Below are 18,225 nucleotides of genomic sequence, written 5' to 3'. Positions count from 1 at the left end.
CGTTTATTACCGAATAAAGGTTTAGCCCCCCGATCGCCCGGCGGTGATATGCGTCGCCCCAGGCAGCGTCAGATTAGCGCCAGTACCGCTAACACCCACGCACGCAGCATACGCCTCCCTTAGTGGTATAGTATCTAAACGGATCAATATCTGATCCGATCAGATCTATACTAGCGTCCCCAGCAGTTTAGGGTTCCCAAAAACGCAGTGTTAGCGGGATCAGCCCAGATACCTGCTAGCACCTGCATTTTGCCCCTCCGCCCGGCTCGGCCCACCCAAGTGCAGTATCGATCGATCACTGTCACTTACAAAACACTAAACGCATAACTGCAGCGTTCGCAGAGTCAGGCCTGATCCCTGCGATCGCTAACAGTTTTTTTGGTAGCGTTTTGGTGAACTGGCAAGCGCCAGCGGCCTAGTACACCCCGGTCGTAGTCAAACCAGCACTGCAGTAACACTTGGTGACGTGGCGAGTCCCATAAGTGCAGTTCAAGCTGGTGAGGTGGCAAGCACAAGTAGTGTCCCGCTGCCACCAAGAAGACGAACACAGGCCCGTCGTGCCCATAGAGCCCTTCCTGCTGCATTTGCCAATCCTAATTGGGAAACCACCGCTTCTGCAGCGCCCGTACTTCCCCCATTCACATCCCCAACCAAATGCAGTCAGCTGCATGAGAGGCATTTTCTTTGTCCTCCCGAGTACCCCTACCCAACGAACCCCCCCAAAAAAGATGTTGTGTCTGCAGCAAGCGCGGATATAGGCGTGACACCCCCTATTATTGTCCCTCCTGTCCTGACAATCCTGGTCTTTGCATTGGTGAATGTTTTGAACGCTACCATTCACTAGTTGAGTATTAGCGTAGGGTACAGCATTGCACAGACTAGGCACACTTTCACAGGGTCTCCCAAGATGCCATCGCATTTTGAGAGACCCGAACCTGGAACCGGTTACAGTTATAAAAGTTACAGTTACAAAAAAAAGTGTAAAAAAAAAAAAAAACACAAAAATAAAAAAAAATAGTTGTCGTTTTATTGTTCTCTCTCTCTCTCTATTCTCTCTCTCTATGGTTCTGCTCTTTTTTACTGTATTCTATTCTGCAATGTTTTATTGTTATTATGTTTTATCATGTTTGCTTTTCAGGTATGCAATTTTTTATACTTTACTGTTCACTGTGCTTTATTGTTAACCATTTTTTTGTCTTCAGGTACGCCATTCACGACTTTGAGTGGTTATACCAGAATGATGCCTGCTGGTTTAGGTATCATCTTGGTATCATTCTTTTCAGCCAGCGGTCGGCTTTCATGTAAAAGCAATCCTAGCGGCTAATTAGCCTCTAGACTGCTTTTACAAGCAGTGGGAGGGAATGCCCCCCCCCCCCACCGTCTTCCGTGTTTTTCTCTGGCTCTCCTGTCTCAACAGGGAACCTGAGAATGCAGCCGGTGATTCAGCCAGCTGACCATAGAGCTGATCAGAGACCAGAGTGGCTCCAAACATCTCTATGGCCTAAGAAACCGGAAGCTACGAGCATTTTATGACTTAGATTTCGCCGGATGTAAACAGCGCCATTGGGAAATTGGGGAAGCATTTTTTCACACCGATCTTGGTGTGATCAGATGCTTTGAGGGCAGAGGAGAGATCTAGGGTCTAATAGACCCCAATTTTTTCAAAAAAGAGTACCTGTCACTACCTATTGCTATCATAGGGGATATTTACATTCCCTGAGATAACAATAAAAATGATTAAAAAAAAAAAATGAAAGGAACAGTTTAAAAATAAGATAAAAAAGCAAAAAAATAATAAAGAAAAAAAAAAAAAAAAAAAAAAAAAGCACCCCTGTCCCCCCTGCTCTCGCGCTAAGGCGAACGCAAGCGTCGGTCTGGCGTCAAATGTAAACAGCAATTGCACCATGCATGTGAGGTGTCACCGCGAACGTCAGATCGAGGGCAGTAATTTTAGCAGTAGACCTCCTCTGTAAATCTAAAGTGGTAACCTGTAAAGGCTTTTAAAAATGTATTAATTTTGTTGCCACTGCACGTTTGTGCGCAATTTTAAAGCATGTCATGTTTGGTATCCATGTACTCGGCCTAAGATCATCTTTTTTATTTCATCAAACATTTGGGCAATATAGTGTGTTTTAGTGCATTAAAATTTAAAAAAGTGTGTTTTTTCCACAAAAAATGCGTTTGAAAAATCGCTGCGCAAATACTGTGTGAAAAAAAAAAATGAAACACCCACCATTTTAATCTGTAGGGCATTTGCTTTAAAAAAATATATAATGTTTGGGGGTTCAAAGTAATTTTCTTGCAAAAAAAAATAATTTTTTCATGTAATCAAAAAGTGTCAGAAAGGGCTTTGTCTTCAAGTGGTTAGAAGAGTGGGTGATGTGTGACATAAGCTTCTAAATGTTGTGCATAAAATGCCAAGACAGTTCAAAACCCCCCCCAAATGACCCCATTTTGGAAAGTAGACACCCCAAGCTATTTGCTGAGAGGCATGTCGAGTCCATGGAATATTTTATATTGTGACACAAGTTGCAGGAAAGAGACAAATTTTTTTTTTTTTTTTGCACAAAGTTGTCACTAAATGATATATTGCTCAAACATGCCATGGGAATATGTGAAATTACACCCCAAAATACACTCTGCTGCTTCTCCTGAGTATGGGGATACCACATGTGTGGGACTTTTTGGGAGCCTAGCCGCGCACGGGACCCTGAAATCCAAGCACCGCCTTCAGGCTTTCTAAGGGCGTAAATTTTTGAATTCACTCTTCACTGCCTGTCACAGTTTCGGAGGCCATGGAAAGCCCAGGTGGCACAAAACCCCCCCAAATGACCCCATTTTGGAAAGTAGACACCCCAAGCTATTTGCTGAGAGGTATAGTGAGTATTTTGCAGACCTCACTTTTTGTCACAAAGTTTTGAAAATTGAAAAAAGAAAAAAAAAATTTTTTTTCTGGTCTTTCTTCATTTTCAAAAACAAATGAGAGCTGCAAAATGCTCACCATGCCTCTCAGCAAATAGCTTGGGGTGTCTACTTTCCAAAATGGGGTCATTTGGGGGGAGGTTTGTGCCATCATGGCATTTTATGGCCTTCAAAACTGTGATAGGCAGCGAGGAGTGAAATAAAAAATTTATGCCCTTAGAAATCCTGAAGGCGGTGCTTGGTTTTTGGGGCCCCGTACGCGGCTAGGCTCCCAAAAAGTCCCACACATGTGGTATCCCCATACTCAGGAGAAGCAGCTGAATGTATTTTGGGGTGCAATTCCACATATGCCCATGGCCTGTGTGAGCAATATATCATTTAGTGACAACTTTTTGTAAATTTTTTTTTTTTTTTTTTTTTTTGTCATTATTCAATCACTTGGGACAAAAAAAATAAATATTCAATGGGCTCAACATGCCTCTCAGCAATTTCCTTGGGGTGTCTACTTTCCAAAATGGGGTCATTTGGGGGGGGTTTGTACTGCCCTGCCATTTTAGCACCTCAAGAAATGACATAGGCAGTCATAAACTAAAAGCTGTGCAAATTCCAGAAAATGTACCCTAGTTTGTAGACGCTATAACTTTTGCGCAAACCAATAAATATACGCTTATTGACATCGACATGTGGCCGAATACATTTTGGCCTAAATGTATGACTAAAATTGAGTTTATTGGATTTTTTTTATAACAAAAAGTAGAAAATATCATTTTTTTTTTTAAATTTTCGGTCTTTTTCCGTTTATAGCGCAAAAAATAAAAACGGCAGAGGTGATCAAATACCATCAAAAGAAAGCTCTATTTGTGGGAAGAAAAGGACGCAAATTTCGTTTGGTTACAGCATTGCATGACCGCGCAATTAGCAGTTAAAGCGACGCAGTGCCGAATTGTAAAAAGTGCTCTGGTCAGGAAGGGGTAAATCCTTCCGGGGCTGAAGTGGTTAATTTTAAATCTTTCACCAATTATTTCAGCTTGGGCCCTATAGTCCTCTTCTCATACAATTCCTCTTTAATCAAACTAATTGTCCCCTAGGGATATTGTACAGCCAGGGTTTAAAATGGCAACTGTCAAGTGACAGCTATTCGCATCAACATTTTTGAAGAAAGTTTTGGTTACTATTTTGTCTATTTTCCAGACCAAGGAGATATTTTTATCATTGTTATTTAAATTATTCAGGAAAGATTCCAAGGTGTGTATCTCCATTCCAAACTATAATTAGATCATCAATGTACCTTTTGTATAGGGTAAGTTCGGCAGGGGTGTCGGTGTATATCGATTTTTCCTCCCATTCAGCCATAAAAGCATTTGTCACACCGGTGCAAATTTGGCACCCATTGCAATTCCTATTGCTTGTTTGTAATATTTCTGATCATGCCAGAAGTAGTTATACTTCAGGCAGAAATCAAGGCATTTGATGATATACTTCCTTTGTTTGCACATTAAGGTACTATGATTCCTAAGGAGCCACTTAATGGCTGAGCATGCTTCGTGATGTGCAACTATCGTGTATAACGATGCTACATCAGCTGTTGCCAGTAGGGTTCTACCTTCTAGGACCGGTACATTTTCCAATAGTTGTAGCACATGCTTGGTGTCCTTGAGATAGGCTTGGGTTTGTTGGACTGCCGGTTGTATAAAATGATCTATATACTGTCCCATCCTTGATGTCAGGAAGTCTATCCTATTAACGATGGGTCTTCCTGGCGGGTTTTCTTTACACTTGTGGATTTTTGGGACAGTATAAATGACTGGGATCCGACATGACTCTAGTACTAGGTATTTCGATTCTTTTGCGTTCAATATTTCTTTCTTAATCCCTAAATCAATCTGAAGTTCCAACTCTTTTTTTTTTTTTTTTATATTTGACTGTTGGATTGCCCAATAATTTGATGTAGGTATCCTCACCTCGTAATTGCCTTTTTAATTCATTTTGATATTGTTCTTTAGACTGTAGGACCACCGCTCCTCCCTTATCTGCCGGCCGTATTATAATGTCTTTTTTTTTTTTTTTTTGTAAGTAGTTGGATTCCCTTCTTTATGTGGATCAGATCTGTTCGTTTCTTCAGTTTCAGAGACTCCCGGTCTTGTAAAACTAGTTTTTTAAACACATCTATGTGTTGACTGATATTTGTGGGTTATATACAAAGTTTTATTACGTAACGTGCTGTGGATAATTGTCGAGGGAGCATTTCTCACTGTATTTACAGATTGTGAAGAATTATTCATAATGCATTTTTTGATTTTGATTTTCCTTATTTATTTTTGTATAACTATATAGGTGTCGAATTTATTGAGATTTTTCACTGGTGCGTGTTTCAGACCTTTATCCAGCACTGCTAGTTCATCAGCTGTGATAGGTATACCACTCAAGTTTACAACATTCTCTCCAACTATTCTCTTTTTCGCTTGGAGTCTCTTTCCCGCTCTGTGGCCTCTCTTCATTCTGGACTGTTTCCTATTCTGTCGTCTTGGGGTCTTCTCCTGGGTGATCGATTTGGATCTTGTGGTGGTCTCCAAGGAAAGTGATCTCTCCTCTCTCTGTCTAAAAAAGGACGCTGCGTATTGTGGTCATATTGGTTCTGGTAGTAACGTTGATCGTTATATTGGTCTTGATGTTCTCTTATTGGATCAAACCTATTATAAGTGGGTATAGGTGTTCTATCCAGTCCTCCTCCATAGTGGTCATATTGGTAGGCGGGTCCTCTATGGTGGTCCTGTTGATAGGGGGGTCTTCTGTTATCTCTCTGATTCCTCTCGTTGTGTTGCCAGTTGTTATATGGTTTCTTAAATGGTTTTTTTCCCCCTTTCTTTGGGGTTTGATACCCATAATTGCCATTATTCCGTTGATCTACTTGGTACCCATAATAGCCATTATTCCGTTGGTCATATTGTGGTCTTATTGTATCCACTTGTGTTTCCCTATCATCCCATCTAGATGGATTATATACATGAGATGTGGTGGGGTCTTGTATTCTGACCTCCCTTACTGGTGTGGAGTATGTTGAACTTGGTTGTAACTGTTCTATTTTACTCTGCCATTTGAAAATGTGGTCTGTTTTATAGTCTGTCATATCACGTTGGTACTTCTTCATCTTGCGTTGTTAAACCTCCAGGTCCTTTGCTATCAGGTCTTTATTTAGCTGTGTGGCAAATTTCTTAAAGTCTGGGGATTCTTTATGTGGTTCTAATTTTTGTTTGATTTCTTCAATCTGTTGTCCTAATAATCTGGTCGTCTTCAGTTTTCTTTCCAATAGTAATTTCAGACCATCTATGCTTTTACTGTTGAAGAATTCAAACCATTCTTCCATAGACTCTCTTTTTTTTTTTTTTAAGACCATAGATTTTTTATCTGTTAGGCCATCATTAGGTGGTAATTCCCATCGTAAACGTCTAGGGACAATATTTTCTCTTATATATCACTCAAAGGTATTAGTGTCCCACCATAGGTTTACTTTTTTTTTCCATATGGTGTCCTAATTTTCTAATTAGGCATTCTAGATCCGTATTGCGTGTCTTGTTCTGTGGGTCTCATCTAGGTTGACATTTATATTCTCCATGAATGTAAGCACATCCATCGTAGCAGCAAAAGTAAATGTGTGAATAACAAGTTAAAAGGTGAAAGTGTTTTTCTGTTAAAAAAAAAAAAAAAAAGGTGAAAGTGTGTGTCTCTCCCAATTTTACCTCATTTTTTGGGATTCATTCACATCCATGTTCTTTATTACTTCACTTTATTGTAGGAATCTTTTGGACACTTTATTGCTACTTTGCACATCTACATCCAATTATTTGCACATTTTGGACACTTTTATTATAATTTTTGCACATTGTTTTTATATTCACGTATTTACTCCACATGGGGCTTTTCTTCCTTTTTTAGTGTTGACTTGCTGGTTATCCTATCGCAGTGTTCCTTACAGTGATATTTATCTTTTGCGCTAGATCACTTTATCCAGATTTATTTGTTTTAGTGTTTTGTGATACACTTTTAGGTTTTGCTGCATCAGATACACTACTTTATCACCTGAGTTTTGTCACTATCTACATTTACTAGTTACTCTCAGTAGCGCCAGAGACACTTTCACTTTTTAGTACTGAGCAGGAGATCTGCTGAACAGAGGGTATGAGGAAGCTGGGGATCTGCTGAACAGGGGTACTAATGACCTGGGCATCTGCTGAATGGGGGTACCATTGAGCTGGGGTTCTACTCAGCCCCTTTAAAACAAATTGAAAATCAACACACAGGGCTGTTACCAAGCTTTATTAACGCTTAAAAAAATCATTAAAGCTTCAAAAAAGCATCATCGCAGCATCAAAAACACATTAAAAAAAGCATGTTGAAGCAAGTGTAAATGAGCCCTAAATGTCACTGTTTGATTAATTTACATTACTATGTGTCCTTCTAACTATATGCTTTGCTTCAATACAGGGGAAACTTCATGAATATTGGAAGCCGGTATGTGAAAGCTCAAGCCCTCCAAGTTCACAGGAGAGTTTTGATGAAGCTTCTCCGGGGAAACAGATAAACATGTCAGAATAAAATGATGCATAAAACACTGTTTTCTTATATCTCAGAATCTAGCTGCATTGTCCATGCTCAGTTTAACTGTATATATGTGTTCCATAATTACTATAGGCATTATATGAAGGAGTCCTATAATAAAGCAGAATAGTGCATCAATAAGGTAACAAACTAAGTAGAGGGAATTTAAAAGTAGGAATTGACACTGCATTAATAGAGAGAGTTTTAAAAGTGGCAATGATTCCCATGGTAATCAGATTTCAGCAGTTATATTTGCTTTCTTGTGCAGTCATATGAAGGTTTAAGGCTACATTCGCACAAGCGATTTTGGCTGGCATGAATGGCAGTGCCAAGAATCTGCTGATTCCTGCTGCTGTTCTTGCCACCTGTGAGCGGCTAGCTTCGGCCGCCTAGCCCATACACTTAACAGGTCGGCGGTGGCCGCAGCTACCCTTGGCTGTTCACACAGCCAGCGATTACCTGTGGTGATCACTAGCTGTGCCAACAGCCACGGATAGTTGAGGCTGCCGCCAAACTGTCATTAAAGTATATATTCTCAGTGGCCCCTGCTAATCGCTCACAGGTGGCAAAAACAGCAGCAGGAATCAGCAGCCATTGCATTGGGCTAAACAGCTGGTGGGAATGTAAAATTGGAATTCAGTTACTCTAAGAAGTCCTATCCAATATACCAATATGGAATATAACATTATAAGCACTGCCCAAAAACAGGTGCATGAGCCATATCAGCAGAAAAGCATCTATAGCAGTTCAAATTATTTAACTATTGCATTTCATTCTTTTTGAAAAAATTATCTTGGAAGTGACCCCTAAAGCAAACCTGTGGCTGGATTCATTGTAGAGCCTGCATGTAGTGTTTAAAGTTCTAGAGGTTCCCAAAATCAGGAGCATGCTAAAATCTGCTTCCTAGTTTATGCTGGCTTGGGAGCATAAGCTCTTGGTTACTTAACCAGGCCACCGTTCAGTTTGATAGGGCAGTTAGGAGGGGACGGGTCCAGGAGCTAACTTCACTTAGGAAGTTCACATTTGTGTATTAAAACACTCTAAAGCAGGGGTCTCAAACTGGCAGCCCTCCAGCTATTGGAGTAATGCTTGTAACTGTCAGCCTTGCAATGCCTCATGGGACTTGTAGTTTCGCAAAAGCTGGAGGGCTGCCAGTTTGAGACCCCTGCTCTAAAGAATCCTGCTATCGCTTCACAGAGGTAAATTACAATGATGGAAACTGCCGATTGTGTATTTAATTCCAAAGTTTATTTTGCTAAGTAAATAGAAACGTTTTTTGTACAGAAAGTGTATGAGGAAAAATTGTGTTTTTTGTGTAATAGGATTATGGAAGAGTTAAAGCAGTATTGAACCCAAAAGCAAACATTTGTTATATTGCAACCTTCCAATTTTTAGACGTGATGGCTTTAGCTTCCTTTTTTAGGCTTTTTTACTTCTATTTTTTTTTCTAGTGATCTGACCGTTAGGTCTGTTGTTTTTCACAAGGTCAAGCTCTACAGCAGAATGTATCTGTTTAAATGGATGAAACAAACCACTTAACACTGGCAGGGGTGATTAAAATGATCCTCTTTTTATTACTCATGCAAAACCTTTATCGCAAAGGGGGAAAAAAAAACACTTTGCTGAGCTGGGCTTTGGCTTCACTTTGTTATTGCATGTAAATCTGTTAATACATTTAACACTACCCTCCCAGACTGACAATGCTGCTGTCTGCTTTACCCTCCTGTGCTCCTTTTTGGAGAGTTGTGTCTCACTAATAGAGGCAGGAGGTGTGTTACAGGGCAGATGATGAAAACAGAGGGAAAAGAGCCAAAGAAAATAAAACTGATGCAGCCACCACATCTAATGATTGGTAAGCTGCAATATAATACATTTTGGTTGTTGGTTTAATACTGCTTTAAGGGCTTAGAGAATGTTTCCAAACTATAATCATCTGGCATAATGTTAAGGCTAAATTCCAGATATGATCTTAATTGTATAAAGTCAAGGAGCCAGCAACACCGAATGCTTCTCGTTATTCAATTTTATTAAAACACTACAGCAGTTGCAACATCGTGAAATGCATTTCACGATGTTGCAAATGCTGTAGTGCTTTAATAAAATTGAATAACGAGAACCGTTGGTGTTGCCGGTTTCTTGCCGAGAAAGTTCCCTCGGCGGATAAGGACCCCCCCCCCCTGTACTGCGCAGTACGAACTACTATGAGCCACCGGAGATAGCCGAAGCTCAGAATCTTTAATCAGCTGTACACGGCACCTGCGCCCTAGGTCCAGGTTCCTTCCCCACCATCCAAGTGGACCTAGAGGGGGAATAAAAAAGAGCAGAGCGAGGCCGTGCCCGAAGCGTGGCGAGCAAAGCGAGGCCGTGCCCGAAGCGTGGCGAGCAAAGCGAGGCCGTGCCCGAAGCGTGGCGAGCGGCCCTCTTACAGGCGCCGTGTATAGATGATTTTCAGCTATTCACCTTCGGCTGTTTCCGCTGGATCCTACGCCTGCGCAGTAGAGGGGGGTCCTTATCCGCCGAGCGGAACTTTCTCGGCAGAACACCGGCTCCTTGACTTTATGGATTTGCATTGGATGTGACAGCCTGAGCACCGACACTCAGCTCATATATTTTCCAACATTGCGGTAGAGCTTGGGTGAGTTTCTTGTGTGATCTTAATTGTATACTTGCACCAGCTTGGACCAACGTAAGTATGCATATCCCATACCTGATGAAACACTGCGAAAACTAAAAATCACTGTAGTTACTACATTGAACAGCCTGCTCTTCAAGTCCTGTGCTGAGCATCTGCCACACTGACCACAAGGGTCGCTCACTTTGCACTGCTGCCATTAATACATTGCCTCCTTTTTTTTTTTTTTTTTAATTACCGTATTTATCGGTGTATAACACGCGCCGGCGTATAACACGCACCCCAAGTTTAGGAGGGAATTTTAAGGAAAAAAAAACTTTTAGGAGGGAAGTTGAAGGGAAATAAAATTACATTTAAATGCCCATCATTGCAGCCTTCTCAGTGCAGCCTTGCCCCAGTGCAGCCATGTCAGTGCAGCCTTCCCCCAGTGCAGCCTTCCCCCAGTGCAGCCTTCCCCCAGTGCAGCCTTCCCCCAGTGCAGCCTTCGATCCTTAGATCCCCTGCCATCCTAGGCTTCATAATCGCCGACCGCAATTTGAAAATGGCGCCGCCGGCGCCGAAATACAGAGCCGGTCCTCGGCTCTTCTCGGCGGCTCTCGTTCACTTTCGGCTCCACTTGTAGTCCCGCCCGGGATGAGCGTGACTGTGAGCGGAGTTATCCGCTCGGGCGGCGCTCGAGTGAAGCCGAAAGTGGCCGAGAAGAGCCGAGGACTGGCTCTGTGTATTTCGGCGGCGCCATTTTCAAATCGCGGTCGGCGATTTTGAAGATCTGACAGCTCGAGATCGCAGGGGATCGGCGTATAACACGCACCCGCGATTTTCCCCTGATTTTAAGGGAAAAAAAGTGCGTGTTATACGCCGATAAATACGGTAATACAAAGTGTTTTCATTGGAGACGTCACAACCTCCACAATTTTACACAAAGAAAGGGAGGTTTGTTGTATTGTGACCAAAAAGTAGTTCCTCAGGCACTAATACTGGCCCCTGTTGGGGTGGGTACACACCATAAGAAAATCGGGTGAACGATCGTCAAGTTTTCTTTGATCTTTCAAAGCAAGTCGAATACCAAAGATGGAAATGTATGAAAATTCTCATACGACAAAGGCTTTTTTTTTTTCTCTGATCATGCACAGCCTTTCGTATCTGAATACCTTCATACGAAAACCATACACGTTAAACAAAACTCTTTCCTTCTGTTCGCATACGAGCAAAATTTTGGAGTTTGATGGAATTTTAGTTTGGAAAGTCTGAATCGGATGTTGAAAGTTGTGTACACACAATAAGAAACTCGAACGATTGTGCCTCATACGGATATTTTTATTGGATTTTCTCAACGTGTGTACCCAGCTTTACTCAGGCAATTCCTGTGTGTCGAGCAATTTTGAATCCGTTTCAAATCGTGAAGTGTGAATGGAGCCTTATATATATATACCACAAATGGAACATACTTCATAAAAATCACATCTTAACTGCTTTTTTTCTGCTTAACCACTTTACGATTTTTTTTTTATATTGTAGACTTTGTATAAACTCTGGAAGGGCCATCTTTTTGTTTTGTATATTTTTTTTCTGTTTGTATATTTAAGCTTTGTTATAAGAATTCTGCAGTCTGTCATATGTTTGTATATTGGTTATTTTATATAAAAATTTATATAAAAGTACCATGTTTTTGTTTTATTATTCTATTATTTTATTAAAAATTGAATTGTGGGAATGACAGACCACATACTGTGCTTGGCAATATGCTTGGGAAGTACACTTTGATGCTTATAAGTACACTTTGAGAATCTTTACTGCATTCATAGTTTGAAGAACAAGAGTAAACTATCATCATGCATACTGCCTAAAAAGTATGGTACCATAAATATGTTAGATTTAAACTGTATATTTATATAGATACATTATCTCACAAAAGTGAGTACACCCCTCACATTTTTGTAAATATTTTATTATATCTTTCTATGTGACAACACTGAAGAAATGACACTTTGCTACAATGTAAAGTAGTGAGTGTACGGCTTGCATAACAGTGTAAAATTGTTGTTCCCTCAAAATAACTCAACACACAGCAATTGATGTCTAAACCGCTGGCAACAAACGTGAGTACACCCCTAAGTGAAAATGTCCAAATTGGGCCCAAAGTGTCAATATATTGTGTGTGGCCACCATTATTTTTCAGCACTGCCTTAACCCTCTTGGGCATGGAGTTCACCAGAGCTTCACAGCTTGCCTCTGGAGTCCTCTTCCACTCCTCCATGACGACATCACGGAGCTAGTGGATGTTAGAAACCTTGCGCTCCTCCACCTTCCGTTTGAGGATGCCCCACAGATGCTCAATAGGTTTTAGGTTTGGAGACATGCTTGGCCAGCCCATCACCTTTACCCTCAGCTTCTTTAGCAAGGCAGTGGTCAACTTGGAGATGTTTTTGGGGTCGTTATTATGTTGGAATACTGCCCTGCGGCCCAGTCTCCGAAGGAAGGGGATCATGCTCTGTTTCAATATGTCACAGTACATGTTGGCATTCATGGTTCCCTCAATGAACGGTAGCTCCCCAATGCGGGGAGCACTCATGCACCCCCAGACTATGACACTCCCACCACCATGCTTGAATTTAAGCAAGACACACTTGTCTTTGTCCTCCTTACCTGGTTGCTGCCACACACACTTGACACCATCTGAACCAAATAAGTTTATCTTGGTTTCATCAGACCACAGGACATGGTTCCAGTAATCCATGTCCTTAGTCTGCTTGTCTTCAGCAAACTGTGCGTTTTTTTCTTTTGCATCATCTTTAGAAGAGGCTTCCTTCTGGGAAAACAGCCATGCAGACCAATTTGATATGGTCTGAGCACTGACAGGCTGACCCCTTCAACCTCTGCAGCAATGCTGGCAGCATTCATACGTCCATTTACCAAAGGCAACCTCTGGATATGATGTTGAGCACGTGCACTCAACTTCTTTGGTCGACCATGGCGAGGCCTGTTCTGAGTGGAACCTGTCCTTTTAAACCGCTGTATGGTCTTGGCCACCGTGCTGCAGCTCAGATTCAGGGTCTTGGCAATCTCCTTATAGCCTAGGCCATCTTTATGTAGAGCAACAATTCTTTTTTTTCAGATCCTCAGGGAGTTCTTTGCCATGAGGTGCCATGTTGAACTTCCAGTGACCAGTATGAGAGAGTGACAGCGATTAACACCAAATTTAACACCCCTGCTCCCCATTCACACCTGAGACCTTGTAACACTAATGAGTCACGTGACACCTGGGAGGAAAAATGGCTAATTGGGCCCAATTTGGACATTTTTCACTTAGGGGTGTACTCACTTTTGTTGCCAGCAGTTTAGACATTAATGGCTGTGTATTGAGTTATTTTGAGGGGACAGCAAATTTACACTCTTATACAAGCTGTACAAAAAATGTGAGGGGGGTGTACTCACTTTTCTGAGATACTGTATGTGTGTGTGTGTGTATATATATATATATATATATATATATATATATATATATATATGTTCACACACACACACCCCCGTGAGTAAACCCCTCAATTTTTTGTAAATATTTTCTTATCTTTTCATGTGACAATACTGAAGAAATTATACTTTGCTACAATGTAAAGTAGTGAGTATACAGCTTGTATAACAGTGTAAATTTGTTGTCCCCTCAAAATAACTCAACACACAGCCATTAATGACGCTGGCAACAAAAGGGAGTACACCCCTAAGTGAAAATGTCCAAATTGGCCCCAAAGTGTCAATATTTTGTGTGGCCACCATTATTTTCCAGCACTGCCTTAACCCTCTTGGGCATGGAGTTCACCAGAGCTTCACAGGTTGCCACTGGAGTCCTCTTCCACTGCTCCATGACAACATCACGGAGCTGGTGGATGTTGCGCTCCTCCACCTTCCGTTTTGAGGATGCCCCACAGATGCTCAATAGGGTTTAGGTCTGGAGACATGCTTGGCCAGTCCATCACCTTTACCCTTGGCTTCTTTAGCAAGGCAGTGGTCTTCTTGGAGGTGTGTTTGGGGTCGTTATGTTGGAATACTGCCCTGCTGCCCAGTCTCCGAAGGGAGGGGATCATGCTCTGCTTCAGTATGTTACAGTACATGTTGGCATTCATGGTTTCCTCAATGAACTGTAGCTCCCCAGTGCAGCACTCATGCAGCCCCAGACCATGATACTCCCACCACCATGCTTGACTGTAGGCAAGATGCACTTGTCTTTGTACTCCTCACCTGGTTGCCACCACACACGCTTGACACCATCTGAACCAAATAAGTTTTTATCTTGGTCTTATCAGACCACATGACACCGGGGATGGAAAATGGCTAATTGGGCCCAGTTTGGATATTTTCACTTAGGGGTGTATTCACTTTTGTTGCCAGCGGTTTAGACATTAATGGCTGTGTGTTGAGTTAATTTGAGGGGACAGCAAATTTACACTGTTATACAAGCTGTACACTCACTACTTTACATTGTAGCAAAGTGTCATTTCTTCAGTGTTGTCACATGAAAAGATATAATAAAAAATGTGAGGGGTGTACTCAATTTTTTAAGATACTGTAAATAGCCAAAATTTTGTTTTGGATAGAATAGGGAAGGGTTAAAAGCCCCATCAGATTATTTTTTCTGTTTGCCCATTGGGAAATTTCCCTATTCTTCCTGAACATGCATGAGCAGACATCTCCTTTAGGCTGGGTTCACACCATCGCCGCATGCGGCTCCCAGCAGGGGTCCAGTGCGTCCTGGTTCACTGTTTCAGGTCCCTTTTCAGCCCCTATTTTGGGATAAATTCTGACCTGAAATGAACCAAAAGACGCACAGGGCTCCTGTGCAAATTCGTACCGGAGCCGCAGCGGTGATATCTGAACCGGCGCCATAAAGCCGGTCAAAATCTCCTGCTATTGCGAGTTGGATGTGGAGAATCTGCATCCAATTCGCAATGGTGTGAACCCAGCCTTCTTAAAAGGGAAGAAGGGAATTCCTATCTTAAACAGCAGGCAAGACATTTAGCCACGTCTCCTGCTCTGGTGACAACTTGTAAAAATTTCACCATGACAAATAGAGGGGGGAATCTTTCCAGTGGGGACGACGGCAACAAAAACTTATCAGAGGGTCTAATCTTTGCGCAAACACATTCAAAATAAAACCCAAATTGGAGGAAATTCCATAAAGCTGCCACATCACTTTTCAGGCATTAAAGTGCTATTTTTTTTTTTTTATCTTGTACCTACAGGTAAGCCTATAATGAGACTTGCCTTGTAGGTACAGTTAATATCTCCTAAACATGCACCGTATAAGAAATAATTTGGGTGTAGCAGGTAGTGACGTCACCGACGCATGCACACTATGCTCTCAATGGACGGCATGTCCTCTATTGAGAGAGCTGTGCTGCGGCCATGACTCCCATCATCACATCTCCTCAAACAACTGGAACCTGTAAACCCAGACAGGGTGAAGATGGATTCCTGGTCAGCGGTGACTGCGCACTGGAGGGATCAGTTTTTATGTAAGTCTAGCTAAATAGGTTTAGGTAAGTCCATTATAATGCACTAGTATGCTGTGCATACTAGCACATTATGACAAGAGCCTTCAGCAGGACAAGTTTGTTTTTTGTTTTTGTTTTTAATGTGGGTTACTACCGCATTAATCCTTGTTAAAATATTGTGCCAAATTCATGAAGCGTATGCAACACTTCTGTTTATGATTTTGACTTATGTGCCAAATTCAGGAAGTTCTCAAATGCACCACTTTGCATTGTGGCTTAACGATTGCATAGAATTAAAAAAGATTACAGTCTGTTCGTATCTTTTGGAAGTAGAGCTAATTAAAACCAATGCTTTCTTGGCCTACAGAAAGAAACCCTGACAGATTTTTGCAAAAGTGTCTTGTATGCACTCAAAGTAGAGCAGCGTACACACAGTCACACATTCCGACAACAAAATCCATGTTTTTTTTCCGACAGATGTTGGCTCAAACTTGTCTTGCATACACATGGTCACACAAATCTTGTCGGAAATTCCGAACGTCAAGAACGCGTTGACGTATGACGAGCCGAGAGGACTGAAGTTCAATAGCCAGTGCGGCTCTCCTGCTTGATTCCGAGCATGCGTGGAACTTTGTGTGTCGGAATTGTGTACACACGATCGGAATTTACGACAACGGATTTTGTTGTCGGAAAATTTGAGATCCAGATCTCAATTTTGTCGGAAATTCCGACGGAGCCTACACACGGTCGGAATTTCCGACAACAAGCTACCATCGAATATTTCCCCTCGGAAAATCCGACCTTGTGTACTCAGCATTAGCATGCACACAAGATGCTTTTGCAAAATCTGTCTTGTAATTTAAGGGATTGCCTTTACAGACGGCAAAATGAAAATGCACCAATCAAAAGTGCAGGTATTTTTTTGTAAAATAAAAATAACTGGTGTTGCGCTGCTCTGTGTGTATAAAATTTACTTAAAATACCAAATATATAAAATGTACCACAAAGCTGTGAATTTGTGATATACGTTTGCTGCCGGAGTTCGCTGCAGTGTCAAAGTGGAACTGTGCTGCTGCATTTGATTAGGGGCTGCTGCTGTCAGAGAAATCCAGTGAGCTGGTGGAGAGGAGCATCGCTGGTTTCATAGGAGATCATCTCTACAGAATCCAGAGTTGCTGCCAATGCCATGGGTTTTCAAGGGAAGCACTGATTAAATATCCAGGGTTCCAAACACCTGTGACTGGGAAGAGACTTCACAGCAGACTGCATGGTGGTGAGAGTCAGCAGCCACCTTACACTCCTCATACAGGACAGCATCACCGTAACTTAGGGCTTAGGTTGGGGAATTGCACCTTTTGCTGTAATATCACAAATTTATTTGAGTGCTCCAACAGTTAGTACCACATTGGCCTGCGGAAAGGGTTTTGGAAAGACTCTAGGACCTTTCAACCTCTAGGCGAGTATTGCCTTTAGTTAGAACCCCCTTAAATTTTAGGATTAAGGTATCTGGAGGGGATTAGATCCAGAAATACGTGGTCCACTCATTGTCTTTGTTATATTGTATAAATTAGTTTTACTTTGTGACTTTATTTCTGTTACAGTTTTCTTTGTTGTTGCCTTGTTGGGTGTGTAGCCCGAATAAATCCTCCTCCTTCAGCCTTGGTGTGTCAGAGGGCGTAGCATAGCGAGAAGGTTCATTGTCATCTGGAATCAGGGGACCCATTCATTGGGGGGTAAGCACTACATGTGGTGGCTTGAGTCTGGGAATTTCCTGTTCCGTGAGTGAAGAATGATGGCTACTTTAGAGGCAACATGAACCCCGCCACACCTGTCCAGTAGTGCCAAGAGCAAAATGGCTAACCAGGCCTGAGTGAAGTTCTCAATGTCCTGAAGTCGCTTGTGAAGTACAGATCTGTCCGGCAGTGATGGCCTTAGCTCCAGAACAACTGGTGTTCACATTGAATTTAAGTGGACCAAATAAACTCCCACACCTATTTCCAAGGGGCTAGATGACTCAGAGAATGTTAGACAACAATCCAGAGAGCACAAGTCAGGCAATGTCAAAAGTGGCTAAGTGCACTTCTGCCTAGCAGCACTATGGTGATTGATTTGAATCCCAACCATGACACTTCCTGCCTGGAATTTACATGTTCTCCCTGTGCCTGTGTGGGTTTCCTCCCACACTACAAAGACATGCTGGTAGGTTAATTGACTCCTGTCTAAATTGGCCCTAGTATGTGTATGTATGAATGTGAGTTAGGGCCCTTAGATTGTGAGCTCCTTGAGGGTAAGGCACTGCTGTGAATGTACAATATACTGTATATGTGTAAATTGATGGTGCTATTTAAGTACCTGTAGTAATATTAATAACAGAATGGGCTTTTATATCAACAAATTCAGTCACCATAAGGGCTAAGTTCTTCACTGCCCTTTGAGATTACATGACCAGGTGTAATCAACCTAGCACTGTCCATTCAGGAACAAGCTACAGAATGCTAAGAATCTTCTATGGGACACAGCCGGCGCCCACTGGAGAATAAGTATGAGACCTGGATTGAACAGGCTTTGGAAGATTGGGACTTGTCA

The 18,225-nt window shown here is 41.9% G+C and overlaps 1 protein-coding gene across 2 annotated transcripts in view; it reads left to right on the top strand.

The window, feature by feature from the left end:
* The window catches only part of SLF2 (SMC5-SMC6 complex localization factor 2), a 106,112-nt gene extending 94,337 nt beyond the window's left edge, over nt 1-11,775 (top strand). For both annotated transcript variants that reach the window (XM_073596155.1, XM_073596154.1), the window contains exon 20: nt 7,405-11,775. In XM_073596155.1, the coding sequence (XP_073452256.1) occupies nt 7,405-7,515 (111 nt within the window). In that variant the 3' untranslated portion in view covers nt 7,516-11,775. The remainder of the gene's footprint in view (nt 1-7,404) is intronic.
* The last annotated feature ends 6,450 nt before the right edge of the window (nt 11,776-18,225 follow it).

The sequence above is a fragment of the Aquarana catesbeiana genome, linkage group LG08 (assembly GCF_042186555.1).
Source record: "Aquarana catesbeiana isolate 2022-GZ linkage group LG08, ASM4218655v1, whole genome shotgun sequence".
NCBI classification, from domain to species: domain Eukaryota; kingdom Metazoa; phylum Chordata; class Amphibia; order Anura; family Ranidae; genus Aquarana; species Aquarana catesbeiana.
This window is presented reverse-complemented; position numbering and strand designations above follow the sequence as displayed.